The sequence below is a fragment of the Chamaea fasciata genome, unplaced genomic scaffold, assembly GCF_029207755.1.
Source record: "Chamaea fasciata isolate MVZ Bird 193981 ecotype frontalis unplaced genomic scaffold, bChaFas1.0.hap1 SCAF_1191, whole genome shotgun sequence".
Taxonomy (NCBI): Eukaryota; Metazoa; Chordata; class Aves; order Passeriformes; family Sylviidae; genus Chamaea; species Chamaea fasciata.
In genome coordinates this window covers 783-18,614 of record NW_027095276.1, presented here as the reverse complement: position 1 = coordinate 18,614, position 17,832 = coordinate 783, and the positions used below count along the sequence as shown (strand labels likewise).

General features: G+C 63.8%; 1 protein-coding gene across 2 annotated transcripts; it reads left to right on the top strand.

Moving 5' to 3' along the window:
- The first annotated feature begins 1,849 nt into the window (after nt 1-1,849).
- Nucleotides 1,850-17,627, top strand: LOC136284627 (filamin-A-like). Of its 2 annotated transcripts, XM_066174982.1 has the most exons (9): nt 1,850-2,110; nt 4,300-4,698; nt 8,971-9,219; nt 11,706-11,803; nt 12,651-12,798; nt 13,608-13,726; nt 14,415-14,492; nt 15,709-15,871; nt 16,731-17,621. In XM_066174982.1, the coding sequence occupies exons 2-9, from the start codon at nt 4,347-4,349 to the stop codon at nt 17,558-17,560; spliced, it is 2,037 nt and encodes a 678-aa protein (XP_066031079.1). In that variant the 5' UTR covers nt 1,850-2,110; nt 4,300-4,346; the 3' UTR covers nt 17,561-17,621. The 2 variants fall into 2 exon arrangements, with proteins under 2 accessions (XP_066031079.1, XP_066031078.1); XM_066174981.1 differs by lacking the exons at nt 1,850-2,110; nt 4,300-4,698; nt 8,971-9,219 and adding an exon at nt 9,640-11,100 and having other exon boundaries at nt 16,731-17,627.
- Nucleotides 17,628-17,832: the final 205 nt, after the last annotated feature.

Genomic DNA, 17,832 nt, shown 5'->3' with positions numbered 1-17,832 from the left:
CCATAGGGACCCTATAGAACACTGAGAGACCCCATAGGGACCCACCCCACAGAGACCCTATAGGGACCCTATAGAACCCCATAGGGACCCCACAGAGACCCTATAGAGACCCCATAGAGACCCTATAGAGACCCTATAGGGACCCTATAGAACCCCATAGGGACCCCACAGAGACCCTATAGAGACCCCATAGAGACCCTATAGAGACCCTATAGGGACCCTATAGAACCCCATAGAACACTGAGTGACCCCACAGAGACCCCATAGGGACCCCACAGAGACCCCACAGAGACCCTATAGGGACCCTATAGAACCCCATAGAGACCCTATAGGACCCCATAGAGACCCCATAGGGACCCCACAGAGACCCTACAGGGACCCTAAAGAGACCCCATAGGGACCCTATAGAACCCCATAGAGACCCCACAGGGACCCCACAGAGACCCTATAGAGACCCTATAGGGACCCCATAGAGACCCCATAGGGACCCACCCCATAAAGACCCCATAGAACACTGAGAGACCCCATAGGGACCCCATAGAATCCCATAGAGACCCCATAGGGCCCCCGCCCATAGAGACCCTATAGAACCCACAGAGACCCCATAGGGACCCCACAGAACCTGCTGAGACCCTATAGAACCCGGTGAGGCCCCATAGAACCCTATAGGACCTCTCTGGGGACCTATGGAGACCCTTTGGGGACCCTATAGAGACCTATAGAGACCCTATAGAACCTGGTGTGGCCCTATAGAGACCCTATGGGGATCCTATTGGGACCCTATGGGGATCCTATTGGGACCTAAGAACCCTGTGGGGACCCATAGGAGCCTATAGAGACCCTGTAGGAACCTATGGAGACCCTATACAGACCTATGGAGAACCTATAGAACCCTATGGGGACCCTATGGAGACCTTGAAGACCTATAGAGAACCCATGGGGACCTATAGAACCCAGTGAGACCCTATAGAAACCCTATAGAGACCCTATGGGGGCTTTATGGGCACCTATAGGAACCTACAGAGACCCTGTAAAGACCCTGTAGGGACCCTAAAGAGACCCCACAGAACCTGGAGAGACCCTATAGAGACCCATAGGGCCCGTGGAGCCCCATAGAGACCTGGGACACCCCACAGAGCCCTATAGGAACCCCATAGAACCCAGCGGGACCCTATAGGGTCCCGGGGGTCCCTACAGGCTGTTCCTGCCCCACAGCAACCCCCCCCCGGGCCCCCCACCCTATAGAGCCCCTCCTGGACCCTACGGAACCCCACGGAGCCCCCACCCCACACCGGGGGTCCCCCCCACCCCAAACTCCCCCCATGGGGTCTCCAGAACCCCCCAGACCCTATGGACCCCCTCCATAAATCCCCCCCTCAATTCCCCCCCCCCACCCCATGGGGGTCCCACAGACCCCCCCCCTCAATCCCAGAACTCCCCCCTAAATCCCCCCCAGCCCCCTCCTCACCCCATAGCCCCCCCTAAATCCCCCAGGACCCTCCCCCCCATCCCCCCACCCCCAAAACCCCCAGACCCCTCCCACCCCCTAAACCCCCACGACCCCCCCCAAATCCCCTCCCACCCCATAACCCCCTTATAACCCCCCCATGGGGGTCTCCCTGACCCCTCCCACCCCCTAAACCCCCACGACCCCCCCAAATCCCCCCCATAAATCCCCCCAACCCCCCCCATGGGGGTCCCCCACACCCCACCCCACGGGCTTCCCCAAATCCCCTCCCCCCCACCGATTTATGGGGCCCCCCATGACCCCCCCCACCCCAAATCCCCCCCCCACCCCAAAGCCCTCCCCGCCCCCCGGCCCCCCCCGGCCCCCCCCCGGGGCGGGGCTCGCTCCGCTCGTTACCAATTAAGGCTCCGCGCGCGCCGCGCGAGCTCCCGGTACCGGCACCGCCACCGCGCGGGGCCACCGGGACCACCGGGACCACCGACAGCCCCCCCGGGACCACCGGGACCCAGCCCGGGACCACCGACAGCCCCCCCGGGACCACCGGGACCCAGCCCGGGACCACCGGGACCCAGCCCGGGACCACCGACAGCCCCCCCGGGACCACCGGGACCCAGCCCGGGACCACCGGGTACCGACCGCCAGGTGAGGACCCCCCCCCCCGGGAGCAGCACCCCTGGGTGGCACCGACCCCCGGGAGGCGACCCCCGACCCTTGGGTGCCACCGAGCCCCCCCCCCGGGACCGACCCCAGACCCCCGAACCACCCCCAGGACCCCGCAGCAGGACCGGGGGTTTGGGGGGGCTGGGGGAACCCCCCTAAGGGGTGACCCCGTTTTTGGGGTGGGAGACCCCCGGGGGGGCGTTTTGAGGGGACCCCCCCACTTTTTTGGGGGGCTCTGAGGAGCCCGGAGCCCTTTTTGTGGTGGGGGTCCCTATTTGGGGTCGGGGGGGGCCCTTCTGGGGGAGTTTTTGGGGGTCTGGGACCCCCCGGGTGGGGACCCCCCCCTAATTTGGGACCAATTGAGGGGGGGGGGGGCAGAGCCGGGGGTCTCCCCAAATCTGGGACACCCTGGAAAGTGGGAGGGACCCCAAAAGGGGGTTCCTTCATTATTGGGGTCCCCCGTTTTTGGGGTGCCCACTACGGGAATCCCCCATTTTTGGGGTCTCTCGTTTTTGGGGTCTCTCGTTTTTGGGGGTCTCTGCTTGTGGGCATCCCCCGTTTATTGGGGTCCTTCATCATGGGGATCCCCCAATTTTGGGCTCCCTCGTTTTGGGGGTTCATGGGTTTTGAGGTCCCTCATTTCGGGGGTTCCCGGATGGGGATTCTCAGGGGGTCGCTCATTGTGGGATCCCCTCCTGGTGGGGCTCCCTCCTTACCGGCATCCATAATTTTGAGGGTCCCCCGTTGTTGGGATCCCTCGTTTTGGGGTCCCTCATTATTGGGGTCTCCCGTTATTGCGATCCCCCATTATCGGGACTCCCTCAGGTTTGGGATCCCCGTTTTTGGGCTCCCCGTTACCTCCATCCCCCGTTATCCCCATCCCCCATTCCAGCTCTCCCCTATTTTTTGGGTTCCCCCATTCCGCATCTCCCCCGTTATCCCGATCCCCCATTCTGGATCCCTCCCGCACTATCGCGATCCCCCATTATTCCGACCCCCCGCTATCGTGATCCCCCGTTCTGGATCTCCCCCCGCTATCACCACCCCCCATTATCACCATCCCCTATTTTGGGGTTTCCCCCTTTCCGGATCTCCCCCATTACCTCTATTACCCATTGTCCCGATCCCCCACTATCGCCATCCCCCATTATCCCGATCCCCCATTCCGGATCTCCCCTGTTATCCCGATCCCCCATTATCCCAATCCCCCATTCCGGATCTCCCCCCATATCGCGAGCCCCCATTATCGTGATCCCCCATTATCGCGATCCCCCATTATCGCGATCCCCCATTCCGGATCTCCCCCCATTATCCCGATCCCCCATTATCCCGATCCCCCATTATCCCGATCCCGCATTCCGGATCTCCCCCATATCGCGATCCCCCATTATCCCCATTCCCCCCACTATCGCCATCCCCCCCTCTCCCCCCCATATCGCCATCCCCCATTATCCCGATCCCCCATTCCGGATCTCCCCCCATATCGCAATCCCCCATTATCCCGATCCCCCATTATCCCCACTATCGCCACCCCCCACCATTATCCCGATCCCCCATTATCCCGATCCCTCATTCCGGATCCCCCCCATATCGCAATCCCCCCATTATCCCGATCCCCCATTACCCCGATCCCCCATCCGCCCCCCCACTATCGCCATCCCCCCACCATTATCCCGATCCCCCGTTATCCCCATCCCCCATTATCCCCATTCCCCCCACTATCGTCATCCCCCCCTCTCCCCCCATATCGCCATCCCCCATTATCCCCATCCCCCATTCCCCCCACTATCGCCCCCCCCATATCGCCATCCCCCGTTATCCCCATCCCCCATTCCCCCCACTGTCGCCACCCCCATTATCCCGATCCCCCATTATCCCCATTCCCCCCACTATCGCCCCCCCCATATCGCCATCCCCCATTATCCCCATCCCCCATTCCCCCCACTATCGCCACCCCTCCCCATATCGCCATCCCCCATTATCCCCATTCCCCCCACTATCGCCCCCCCCATATCGCCATCCCCCATTATCCCCATCCCCCATTCCCCCCACTATCGCCACCCCTCCCCATATCCCCATCCCCCATTATCCCCATCCCCCCCACTATCGCCACCCCCCCCCCCCCCCCCATATCGCGATCCCCTCTCACCCTCCCCTCCGTATCCCCGCAGCCTCCCCGCCCCTCGCCCGCCCCTCCGTCCTCCCCCTGGGCCGCGGCATGAGCGCGCCGGGCGGGCGGGGCCGCGCCGCGGAGCCGCCGGCCGAGCCCGGAGCCGAGATGCCGGCCACCGAGAAGGACCTGGCGGAGGACGCGCCCTGGAAGCGCATCCAGCAGAACACCTTCACCCGCTGGTGCAACGAGCACCTCAAGTGCGTGCAGAAGCGCGTGGGCAACCTGCAGACCGACCTGGGCGACGGGCTGCGCCTGATCGCGCTGCTCGAGGTGCTGAGCCAGAAGCAGATGGGCCGCAAGTACAACGCGCGCCCCACCTTCCGCCAGATGCAGCTGGAGAACGTGTCGGTGGCCCTCGAGTTCCTCGAGAGGGAGAACATCAAGCTGGTGTCCATCGGTGAGGGGCTGGGGGGGGTTTGGGGGGGCAGGAGTGGGGGGGATCCCCCCCTCCCCGCGGAGGGGAAAAAAGGAGTTGAGGGGGTGGGGAGGGGGGTTTTGGGGGGGGAGGATTGGGAAATGGTTCAGGAATGGCTCAGGAAGGGGTCGGAAATTGAGGAGGGGGAGAGAGATCGCCGCCCCCCCCCCCCCCCCCCCGGAAAAAAAGGGTTTAGGGGGTGGGGAGGGTGTGGGGGTTAGCGAGGAGATGGATTTTGGGGGGAAAAAATGAGATTTAGGTGGTTTGTGTTGGTGAGGAGAGGCTGGAAAGGGCCCAGAAAGGGCTCAGAAATGGGTCGGAAATTGAGGAGGGGGCGTACGACCACCGCCCCTCCAGAAAAAAAGGGTTTAGGGGGTGGGGAGGGTGTGGGGGTTAGCGAGGAGATGGATTTTTTGGGGGAAAAATGAGGTTGGAGTGGTTTGTGTTGGTGAGGAGAGGCTGGAAAGGGCCCAGAAAGGGGTCGGAAATGGGTCGGAAATTGAGGAGGGGGCGTGCGACCACCGCCCCTCCAGAAAAAAAAGGGTTTAGGGGGTGGGGAGGGTGTGGGGGTTAGCGAGGAGATGGATTTTGGGGGGAAAAATGAGGTTGGAGTGGTTTGTGTTGGTGAGGAGAGGCTGGAAAGGGCTCAGGAAGGGGTCGGAAATTGAGGAGGGGGCGTGCGACCACCGCCCCCCCCCGGAAAAAAAGGGTTTAGGGGGTGGGAGTCATGGAGGAGTTGGATTTTGGGGGAAAAAATGAGGTTTAGGTGGTGTGTGTTGGTGAGGAGAGGCTGGAAATGGCTCAGAAATGGGTCGGAAGTGGCTCAGAATTTGGGGAGGGGGCGTGCGACCACCGCCCCCTGAAGTTAGCGGGGGTGGAGAGGAAGTTGCGGAGGAGTTGAATTTTTGGAGGAAAAGGAGGTCGGAATCAGGATTTTGGGCTTTTTTTTTTGATGGAAAAGTGCTGGATTCTCCCTGGAAATCTTTGAAATTGGGGAGGGGGCGTGCGACCACCCACCCAAAAAAAGAAAAGAGAGAGAGCGCGGAGTTCGGGGTGGAGCCACGCGAGGGGAGCGGGGAGTGGAAGTTCCGGAGCGCTGAAGTTTTTTTTTTTGAGGGGTTTTTTTTGGGGAAAAAAAAAAGGAAATCGGCGAAATTTGTGTTGGTGGGGAGGGGGCAAAAAAAAAAACCTCCGAGGAGCTCAGGAATTGGGGAGGGGGCGCGCGACCACCCCCCAAAACGCTCTGCGGGGTTTGGGGGGAAATGGGTTTTTTTTTGGGATTTTTTTTTTGGGTTTGTGTTGATGAAAAAGCGGCGAATTCGTCCCAAAATGGGCTCGGAAATTGGGGAGGGGGCGCCTGGGAGACCCCAGACCCCCAAAATGGGGAGATGGAATTGGATTTAATGGGGAGGAGGGGGCGGCGCGGGACCCCCCTCAAAAAAGGGTCCCGGAAATTGGGGAGGGGTCTTGGACCAACCCAAAAATGGGGGGGGGAGGACCCCCAAAAATGGGGAGGGGTCTCCCATCCCAAGAGGGAGCCAGCCGGTCCCAATTGGAGAATGGGGAGACCCCTCCCCAAAAAAAGACCCCGAAATTTGGGGGGGAGGGCTCCCGGGGGGCTCAGGGACCCCCCCCAAATAACCCCGGAGTGATGAAAGGGGAGCCCTGAGACCCCTCCCCTTTATGGGACCCCCCCAGGAATATTTTGGGGACCCCCAATATTTAGGGCGGGGCTTTGGGGACCCCTCCCCCCCAATCCTTTTTGAGACCCCCCCCCAAATTTGGGACACGCCCCCCTAATTTAGACCGATCCCCCCTAATTTGGGACCCCAAAATTCACGGGGGGGGGTCGGGGGACCCCTCCTCACCCCAGTGGGGCTCCCCCTTTTTATTTGGGACCCCCCCCTCAATTTGCGACCCCCCCCCCTTTCCCAATTTAGGACCCTCCCCCCAAATTTGGGGCGACCCCCAAATTAAAGGGGGGGGGGAGGGGTCCGGCCCCTCCTCCCGCCGCAGGAATTTGGGGAGGGGGGCGCCGCTTTGGGGGGCTCGGGGGGGGGTTTTCGGGGGGTCCCGGAGGTTTTTTTTTGGGGGGGGGTCGCGGGGTGGGCGTGGCAGGGGGCGTGGCCTCGGCCGTGGCCGAGCCCTTATAAGGCCAAAAAATGCTGGAGCGGGGGGGGAGGGGCCGGAGCCCATCCCCCACCCCCCCCGGCCACGCCCCTCCCCCTTCCCCCCCAAACCCCCCCAAACCGCGGGGCGGGGCCCGGCCCGGCCCCCTCCCCCCCAAAAAACCCCGCGCGAGGGGGGCGGGGAGAGGGGGGAGACCCCCAGAGGGGATTTGGGGACACCCGGAGGGACCCCAAAAACCGGGGGCGGGGGCGGGGCACGGCCCAGAGCCCCCAAAAACCCCAAAGGGGACCCCAAAAAACTGGAACGGGGGCTGGGGACACCCCGGGCACCCCCAAAAACCCCAAAGGGGACCCCAAAAACTGGAACGGGGGCTGGGGACACTCCGGGCACCCCAAAAACCCCAAACGGGACCCCCAAAAACTGGAACGGGGGCTGGGGACACTCCGGGCACCCCAAAAACCCCCAAACGGGACCCCAAAAACTGGAACGGGGGCTGGGGACACCCCGGGCACCCCAAAAACCCCAAAGGGGACCCCAAAAACTGGAACGGGGACTAAGGACACGGCCGAGACCCCAAAACCCCCCAAAGGGACCCCGAAAGCCCGTCCCGGGGCCTGGGAACCTTCCCCGACACCCCGAAACCCCCAAAGGGATCTGGGGCCACGGCCCGAAACCCCAAAACCCCAAAACGAGGCAGAAACAGGAAGTGGGTGGCCAAAAACGCCGCTGGGAGGGGGGGACACGCCCAGACACCCCAAAACCGCAGCGGGGGCACGCCCAGACACCCCAAAAGTGTTAGTGGGGACTTGGGGACACGCCCAGGACACCCCAAAAGTGTTAGTGGGGACTTGGGGACACGCCCAGACACCCCAAAAGTGTTAGTGGGGACTTGGGGACACGCCCAGACACCCCAAAAGTGTTAGTGGGGGACTTGGGGACACGCCCAGACACCCCAAAACCGCAGCGGGGGCTTGGGGACGTGCTCGGGACCCAAAAACTGTTTGTGGGAACTTGGGGACACGCCCAAGACCCCAAAACTCTCAGCAGGGTCCCCTGAGACCCCCCCCTCGTCCCCACTGTCCCCAACAGGAGCCCACTGACACCCCTGTCACCCCCCGTGCTGGGGCACCAGGGTGTCCCCGAGTGTCCCCAGGTGTCCCCAGGTGTCCCCAAGTGTCCCCAGGTGTCCCCAGGTGTCCTCAACCAGACCTGTGTGTCCTGTCCCCCACCCCTGCGGTGGCACCGGGCTGTCACCTCCCCTGGGTGGCCCCTGGTGGGTCCCTGTGGGGTGTCCCCTGTCCCTGTTTGGTGTCCCCCATGTCCCCAGTCCCTGTGGGGTGTCCCCTGTCCCTGTTTGGTGTCCCCAGTGTCCCCAGTCCCTGTGGCGTGTCCCCTGTCCCTGTTTGGTGTCCCCAGTGTCCCCAGTCCCTGTGGGGTGTCCCCTGTCCCTGTTTGGTGTCCCCAGTGTCCCCAGTCCCTGTGGGGTGTCCCCTGTCCTTTCGGGGTGTCCCCTGTCCCTGTTTGGTGTCCCCCATGTCCCCAGTCCCTGTGGGGTGTCCCCTGTCCCTGTTTGGTGTCCCCAATGTCCCCAGTCCCTGTGGGGTGTCCCCTGTCCCTGTTTGGTGTCCCCAATGTCCCCAGTCCCTGTGGCGTGTCCCCTGTCCCTGTTTGGTGTCCCCAGTGTCCCCAGTCCCTGTGGGGTGTCCCCTGTCCCTGTTTGGTGTCCCCAGTGTCCCCAGTCCCTGTGGCGTGTCCCCTGTCCCTGTTTGGTGTCCCCCATGTCCCCAGTCCCTGTGGGGTGTCCCCTGTCCCTGTTTGGTGTCCCCAATGTCCCCAGTCCCTGTGGGGTGTCCCCTGTCCCTGTTTGGTGTCCCCCATGTCCCCAGTCCCTGTGGGGTGTCCCCTGTCCTTTCGGGGTGTCCCCTGTCCCTGTTTGGTGTCCCCCATGTCCCCAGTCCCTGCAGGGCATTCCCTGGTGTCCCCCAATCCCCGTGTCCCTCCTGTGTCCCCCCCTTGTCCCCCCCTCCCCTAATGTCCCCAGTGTCCCCAATACCCCAAACACCCCCAGTGTCCCCATTGTCCCTGCTGTCCCCTGCTGTCCCCAATGTCCCCGCGTCCCCACAGACAGCAAGGCCATCGTGGACGGGAACCTGAAGCTGATCCTGGGGCTGATCTGGACGCTCATCCTGCACTACTCCATCTCCATGCCCATGTGGGACGAGGAGGACGAGGAGGAGGCCAAGCGCCAGACGCCGAAGCAGCGGCTGCTGGGCTGGATCCAGAACCGCCTGCCCCAGCTGCCCATCACCAACTTCAGCAAGGACTGGCAGAGCGGGCGGGCCCTGGGGGCCCTGGTGGACAGCTGTGCGCCAGGTGCGGGGACACGGGGACATCGGGGACATCGGGGACACTGGGGACAGTCAGGGACATCGGGGACATTGGGACACTGGGGACATTGGGACACTGGGGACACTGGGGTCACTGCCCATCACCAACTTCAGCAAGGACTGGCAGAGCGGGCGGGCCCTGGGGGCCCTGGTGGACAGCTGTGCGCCAGGTGAGGGGACACGGGGACATTGGGGACATCAGGGACACTGGGGACATTGGGGACAGTCAGGGACATCGGGGACATTGGGACACTGGGGACACTGGGGTCACTGTCCATCACCAACTTCAGCAAGGACTGGCAGAGCGGGCGGGCCCTGGGGGCTCTGGTGGACAGCTGTGCGCCAGGTGAGGGGACACGGGGACATCGGGGACATCGGGGACATCGGGGACACTGGGGACAGTCAGGGACATCGGGGACATTGGGACACTGGGGACACTGGGGTCACTGCCCATCACCAACTTCAGCAAGGACTGGCAGAGCGGGCGGGCCCTGGGGGCCCTGGTGGACAGCTGTGCGCCAGGTGCGGGGACACGGGGACATCGGGGACATCGGGGACAGTCAGGGACATCGGGGACATTGGGGACACTGGGGACACTGGGGTCACTGTCCATCACCAACTTCAGCAAGGACTGGCAGAGCGGGCGGGCCCTGGGGGCCCTGGTGGACAGCTGTGCGCCAGGTGAGGGGACACGGGGACATCGGGGACATTGGGGACATCGGGGACATCGGGGACATCGGGGACAGTCAGGGACATCAGGGACATTGGGACACTGGGGACACTGGGGTCACTGCCCATCACCAACTTCAGCAAGGACTGGCAGAGCGGGCGGGCCCTGGGGGCTCTGATGGACAGCTGTGCGCCAGGTGAGGGGACATGGGGACATTGGGGACATTGGGGACATCGGGGACACTGGGGACATTGGGGACATCCGGGACATCGGGGACAGTCAGGGACATCGGGGACAGTGGGGACATTGGGGACAGTCAGGGACATCGGGGACATTGGGACACTGGGGACACTGCCCATCACCAACTTCAGCAAGGACTGGCAGAGCGGGCGGGCCCTGGGGGCCCTGGTGGACAGCTGTGCGCCAGGTGAGGGGACATGGGGACACTGGGGACATCGGGGACATCGGGGACACTGGGGACATTGGGGACATCCGGGACATCGGGGACAGTCAGGGACATCGGGGACAGTGGGGACACTGGGGTCACTGCCCATCACCAACTTCAGCAAGGACTGGCAGAGCGGGCGGGCCCTGGGGGCCCTGGTGGACAGCTGTGCGCCAGGTGAGGGGACACGGGGACATCGGGGACATCGGGGACAGTCAGGGACATCGGGGACATTGGGGACACTGGGGACACTGGGGTCACTGTCCATCACCAACTTCAGCAAGGACTGGCAGAGCGGGCGGGCCCTGGGGGCCCTGGTGGACAGCTGTGCGCCAGGTGAGGGGACACGGGGACATCGGGGACATTGGGGACATCGGGGACATCGGGGACATCGGGGACAGTCAGGGACATCAGGGACATTGGGACACTGGGGACACTGGGGTCACTGCCCATCACCAACTTCAGCAAGGACTGGCAGAGCGGGCGGGCCCTGGGGGCTCTGATGGACAGCTGTGCGCCAGGTGAGGGGACATGGGGACATTGGGGACATTGGGGACATCGGGGACACTGGGGACATTGGGGACATCCGGGACATCGGGGACAGTCAGGGACATCGGGGACAGTGGGGACATTGGGGACAGTCAGGGACATCGGGGACATTGGGACACTGGGGACACTGCCCATCACCAACTTCAGCAAGGACTGGCAGAGCGGGCGGGCCCTGGGGGCTCTGGTGGACAGCTGTGCGCCAGGTGAGGGGACATGGGGACACTGGGGACATCGGGGACATCGGGGACACTGGGGACATTGGGGACATCCGGGACATCGGGGACAGTCAGGGACATCGGGGACAGTGGGGACACTGGGGTCACTGCCCATCACCAACTTCAGCAAGGACTGGCAGAGCGGGTGGGCCCTGGGCGCCCTGGTGGACAGCTGTGCGCCAGGTGCGGGGACACGGGGACATTGGGGACATCGGGGACAGTCAGGGACATCGGGGACACTGGGGACATTGGGGACAGTCAGGGACATCGGGGACATTGGGACACTGGGGACACTGCCCATCACCAACTTCAGCAAGGACTGGCAGAGCGGGTGGGCCCTGGGGGCTCTGGTGGACAGCTGTGCGCCAGGTGAGGGGACACGGGGACATCGGGGACATTGGGGACATCGGGGACACTGGGGACATTGGGGACATCGGGGACATCGGGGACATTGGGACACTGGGGACATGGGAGGGACCCTGGGGACACTGGTGTCCCGGTGAGGGGACACTGGGGACACGGGAGGGGCCCTGGGGACACTGGGGACACGGGAGGGGCCCTGGGGACGTTGGTGACCGTGTCGCTGTCCCCAGGGCTGTGCCCCGACTGGGACTCGTGGGACCCGAGCCGGCCGGTGGACAACGCGCGCGAGGCCATGCAGCAGGCGGACGAGTGGCTCGGCATCCCCCAGGTGACACCGGGGACGCGGCTGCCACTGTCCCTGTCCCTGCCTCTGTCCTTGTCCCTGTCACTGATCCTGTCCCGCTCAGGTGACCCCTGGGGACACGGCCCTGTCCCCAGGTGATCACCCCCGAGGAGATCCCAGGATGGACACGCACCAGGGGACCCCCGGCCCTCCCTGCTGATGTCCCCGTGTCCCTGTCATTGTCCCCATGATTTTCCCTGATGTCCCCGTGTCCCTGTCACTATCCCCATGACCTTCCCTGATGTCCCCTGTCCCCGCTGTCCCTGTCCCTGCTGTCCCGTGTCCCCGCTGTCCCCGCTGTCCCCGCTGTCCCCGTCCCCGCTGTCCCATGTCCCCGCTGTCCCCGCTGTCCCCGCTGTCCCCGTCCCTGCTGTCCCGTGTCCCCGCTGTCCCCGCTGTCCCCGTCCCCGCTGTCCCGTGTCCCCCCTGTCCCCGCTGTCCCCGTCCCTGATGTCCCGTGTCCCCCCTGTCCCCGCTGTCCCTGTCCCCGCTGTCCCGTGTCCCCCCTGTCCCCGCTGTCCCCGTCCCTGATGTCCCGTGTCCCCGCTGTCCCCGCTGTCCCCGTCCCTGATGGCCCGTGTCCCGTGTCCCCGCTGTCCCCGCTGTCCCGTGTCCCCGCTGTCCCCGTCCCTGATGTCCCGTGTCCCCCCTGTCCCCGCTGTCCCTGTCCCCGCTGTCCCGTGTCCCCGCTGTCCCCGCTGTCCCCGCTGTCCCCGCTGTCCCCGTCCCCGCTGTCCCGTGTCCCCGCTGTCCCCGCTGTCCCCGCAGTGTCCCCGCTGTCCCCGCTGTCCCCGCTGTCCCCGTCCCTGATGGCCCGTGTCCCCGTCCCCAGGTGATCACCCCCGAGGAGATCGTGGACCCCAACGTGGACGAGCACTCCGTCATGACGTACCTGTCGCAGTTCCCCAAGGCCAAGCTCAAACCCGGGGCCCCCCTGCGCCCCAAACTCAACCCCAAGAAGGCCCGGGCCTATGGGCCAGGTGAGGGGGGGTCCCCGAGACCCCCGGGACCCCCGAATTTTGGGGAGTGGGCTGGGGGGAAGTGGGGACTGGAGGCTTTGGGATGATCCCTGGGGATTTGGGGCTGGGGGCTGGACCCCCCTGTCCCCACTCTGGGACCCTCTGGGATCACCCTGGGGTGGGGCACGACCCCCCCTGGGACCCCCAGGATGGGTTTGGGACCCCCCTGGGACCCCCTGGGACCCTCTGGGACCCCCAGGATGTGTTTGGGACCCCCCTGGGACCCCCAGGATGGGTTTGGGACCCCCTTGGGACCCCCAGGATGTGTTTGTGACCCTCTGGGACCCCCAGGATGGGTTTGGGACCCCCCTGGGACCCCCAGGATGGGTTTGGGACCCCCCTGGGACCCCCAGGATGGGTTTGGGACCCTCTAGGACCCTCAGGATGGGTTTGGGACCCCCAGGATGGGTTTGGGACCCCCCTGGGACTCTCTGGGACCCCCAGGATGGGTTTGGGACCCCTGTGGGACCCCCGGGCTGGGTCTGAAGCCCCTGTGGGACCCCTAGGGTGGGTTTGGGACCCCCTGGGACCCCCAGGATGGGTTTGGGACCCCCCTGGGACCCCCGGGCTGGGTCTGAAGCCCCTGTGGGACCCCTAGGGTGGGTTTGGGACCCCCTGGGACCCTCAGGATGGGTTTGGGACCCCCCTGGGACCCCTGGGCTGGGTCTGAAGCCCCTGTGGGACCCCTAGGGTGGGTTTGGGACCCCCGGGGTGGGTCTGGGACCCCCGAGGTCAGTGTGGAGCCCCCGTTTTGGGTCTGGGGTCTGCAGGGATCGAGCCCACGGGGAACGTGGTGCAGCAGCGCGCCGAGTTCACGGTGGAGACGATCAGCGCGGGGCAGGGGGAGGTGCTGGTCTACGTCGAGGACCCCGACGGGCACCGGGAGGAGGTCTGGGGGGGCTGGGGGGGTTTGGGGGGTCCGGGGGGAATTGGGGGGGGGGGGCTCTGGAGGAATTTTGGGGGGTTTGAGGGGAATTTAGGGCGGGTTTGGGGGGAAGTTTTGGGGGTTTGGGGGGAAATTTTGAGGGATTTGGGGAGTCCCTGGGGGGTTTTGGGGGACACTCGGGGGGGTCCCTGGGGGGTTTTTGGGGCTGGGGGGGGACTCGGGGAAGTTCCAGGGGAATTTGGGGGTTTGGGGGGTTCAGGGTTGGGGTCTGGGAGGGTTTAGGGGCAGGGGTCTCTCCCTGGTGGATTTTGGAGGGGATTTTGGGGTCATTTGGGGGGGATTTGGGGTAATTTTGGGGAGATTTTGGGGTAATTTTGGGCTATTTTGGGTGGATTTGGGGCTATTTTGGGGTAATTTTGGGTTATTTTGGGTGGATTTTGGGCTATTTTGGGGGGATTTGGGTTATTTTGGGGGAATTTTGGATTATTTCGGGCTCATTTTGATCTATTTTGGGTTAATTTTGGGCTCTATCGGGACAATTTGGGGTCATTTTGGGGTATTTGGGGGGGTTTGTGGTATTTTGGGCTATTTCGGTGGGATTTGGGGATTTTTTTGGAGTGTTTCGGGGGGGATCCCGAAGGATTTTGGGGTCCCCCGGGGGGGGGGTCTGACCCCTGTGCCCCCTCCCCAGGCCAAGGTTGTGGCCAACAACGACAAGAACCGAACGTTCTCCGTCTCCTACGTCCCCAAAGTCACCGGCGTCCACAAGGTTTGGGGGGGGGACAGGAATTTTGGGGGGTCCTGGGGCATTTTTGGGGGTCCCCGATTAATTTTGAGGGGGTCCTGAATAATTTGGGCGGAGTCCCGATTAATTTTGGGGGCGTCCTGATTGATTTTGGGGGAATTTTAGAAAATTTTGGAGGTCCTGAGACGTTTCTGGGGGTGGGGGGTCTTGAGTAATTTTGGGGGAGTCCTGATGGATTTTTGGGGGGCTCCTGATTAATTTGGGGGGGCTCCTGATTAATTTGGGGGGGGCTCCTGATGAATTTTGGGGTTCTCAATTAACTTTTGGCCGTCCCAAGGCGTTTTTGGGGCCAATCCTGAGGATTTTTTTTTCGGGGTGTTTCCGAGGCGTTTCGGGAGTTCCCGAGGAATGTTTGGAGGTTCCCAAGATGTTTTTGGGGGGCACGGATGGATTTTGGGGGGCTCTAAGCCTCTCTGGGGCCATTTTTGGGGGGATTTTGGGGCCTTTTGGGGCTTTTTTTGTGCATTTCTCATTCCAGACTCGGCCGTTTCTCCCCCGAGCCCCCTCTGCTCTTTGGGGTTTTTTTTTTGGGGTGTCTCTCGGTGTGACCCCCCCCGGTTTTTTTGGGGTCCCGATTCATTTTTGGGGACCCCCCAAGACATCTTGGGGTGTTCCTGGGGGAGTTCTGAACCATTTTTGGGGAGTTCTGAACCATTTTTTCGGGGCAGTTTTCGTGTCGCTTCCCCCCTTTCCATCCCCGCCGTTTCTCCCTCGATCTCTCCCGGGATTTTTTTCGGGGGGTGTCCCTCCCTCCGTTTTTTGGGGTCCCCATTCATTTTTTTGGGGGGTCCTGATTCATTTAGGAGGAATTTCGAACCATTTTTGGCCGTTCTGAACCATTCTTGGGGCGTTTTCAGGGCAGTTTTTGTGTCGCTTCCCCCCTTTCCCTCCCCGCCGTTTCTCCCCCTCTCCTCCCGGGATTTTTCGGGGGTGTCCCCCAGTGTAACCCCCCCAGTTTTTTGGGGTCCCCATTCATTTTTTGGGGGGTCCTGATTCATTTAGGAGGAATTTCGAACCGTTTTTTGGCCGTTCTGAACCATTCTTGGGGCGTTTTCGCGGCATTTCCACGCCGCTCCTCCCCTTTCCATCGCCGCCGTTTCTCCCCCTCTCCTCCCGGGATTTTTTTGGGGGGTGTCCCCCGGTGTGAGCCCGGGTTTTTTTGGGGGGGGTCCCCCCGCAGGTGACGGTGCTGTTCGCGGGTCAGCACATCGCCAAGAGCCCCTTCGAGGTGCAGGTGGGGCGGGCGGCCGGCGACGCCGGGCGGGTCACGGCCTCGGGGCCGGGGCTGGAGCCGCTGGGGAACGTGGCCAACAAGAGCACGCACTTCGACATCTGCACCGCCGGTGGGTGGGAGTTGGGGGGTCCCGGGGGGGTTTGGGGGGGTCCTGGGGAGGTTTGGGGGGGGATTTGAGAGAGTTTGGGGGAGTTTTGGTGGTCCTGGGGGGGTTTTGTGGGGGTCTTAGGAGGGAGCTTGGCCAAGAAGAGCACACACTTTGACATCTGCACCGCCGGTGGGTGGGAGTTGGGGGGATTTTGGGGGGTCCTGGGGGGTTTTGGGGATCCCGAGGGGGTTTCGGGGGGTCCTGGGGAGGTTTGGGGGTCCTGGGGGGGATTTGGGGGGGTTTTGGGGGTCTTAGGAGGGAGTTTGGCCAAGAAGAGCACACACTTTGACATCTGCACCGCCGGTGGGTGGGAGTTGGGGGGATTTTGGGGGGTCCTGGGGGGTTTTGGGGATCCCGAGGGGGTTTTGGGGGGTCCTGGGGAGGTTTGGGGGTCCTGGGGGGGATTTGGGGGGGTTTTGGGGGTCTTAGGAGGGAGTTTGGCCAACAAGAGCACACACTTTGACATCTGCACCGCCGGTGGGTGGGAGTTGGGGGGATTTTGGGGGGTCCTGGGGGGATTTGGGGGATTTTGGGGGGTCCTGGGGGGGATTTGGGGGAGGTTTTGGGGGAGGCTGGGGGGGATTGATGGAGATTTGTGCGGGTTCGGGGGGGATTTGGGGGTCCTGGGGGGGTTTGGGGGGTCCTGGGGGGATTTGAGGGGGTTTGGGGGGGGGGGGATTTGGGGGAGTTTGAGGGCTCTGGAAGGAGTTTGGGCGGGTTCGCTGCGGGTTTTGGGATTTCCCTGGGGATTTTTGGGATTCCCCTGGGGATTTTTGGCTTTTCTCGGTGAATTTGAGGAGGGGTCTCCATCCCTTTGCAGGCGCGGGCCCGGGTGAGGTGGGGGTCTCCATCGTGGACCCCAGCGGGCGCCGCGGGACCCCCGAGGCCGTGCTGGAGGACCGGGGGGCCGGCAGCTTCCGCTGCTCCTACAAACCCCAGAGCGAGGGTCCCCACCTGGTGCACGTCACCTTCGGGGGGGTCCCCATCCCCCGCAGCCCCTTCAGCGTCACCGTGGGCCAGGGTGAGACCCCTCCCCAAATGGGGACCCGGCGGGGGGGGGGGGTCTGTGCCCACCCCTCGGATCTGGGGCTTTGTCCTTTGCTGTCCCCAATTTTGGGGTCTCTGTGCTCTAAACCCCCCAATTCGGGGGTCTCTGTCCCCCCTCCCCCAATTCGGGGGTCTCTGTCCTTCAAACCCCCCCACCATCCAAAATCGGGGGTCTGTGTGTTCCAGCCCCCCCAGTCTGGGGGTCTCTGTCCCCCCTCCCCAATTTTGGGGTCTCTGTGCTCCCATCCCCCCCAGTCTGGGGGTCTCTGTCCCCCCTCCCCAATTTTGGGGTCTCTGTGCTCCCATCCCCCGCAGTCTGGGGGTCTCTGTCCCCCCTCCCCAATTTTGGGGTCTCTGTGCTCCCATCCCCCGCAGTCTGGGGGTCTCTGTCCCCCCTCCCCAATTTTGGGGTCTCTGTGCTCCCATCCCCCGCAGTCTGGGGGTCTCTCCTCTCGGGGGTCTCTGTCCCTCACCCCCCCCCGGTTGGGGGTCTCTGTCCCCTCCCCAGTTTCGGGGTCCCCCGGGGGTCTCCGGGGTCTCTCTGCTCTCCTGGGCCCTTTGGGGGCTCCGGGGCTGTCGCTGCTTTTGGGGGGGGGGTCCTGAGACCCCTCCCCGTGACTTTGCTTTTCTCTCTCTCTGTCCCTGTGTCCGTCTGTCCCTTCCTGTCCCTCTGTCCCCCTCCTGATCCCTCTGTCCGTCCCCTCTGTCCCCGGTGTCTGTCCCTGTGTCCCGGAAGCGCCGCCCGGGGCCTCGCGGGGACCCCACTGACGGTGAGGGGGGGTCCTGGGGGGGGTGGGGGGTCCCCAAAACCCCCAAACCCCCTCCCCCGAACCCCAAACGACCCCAAACGACCCCCAACGACCCCAAACGACCCC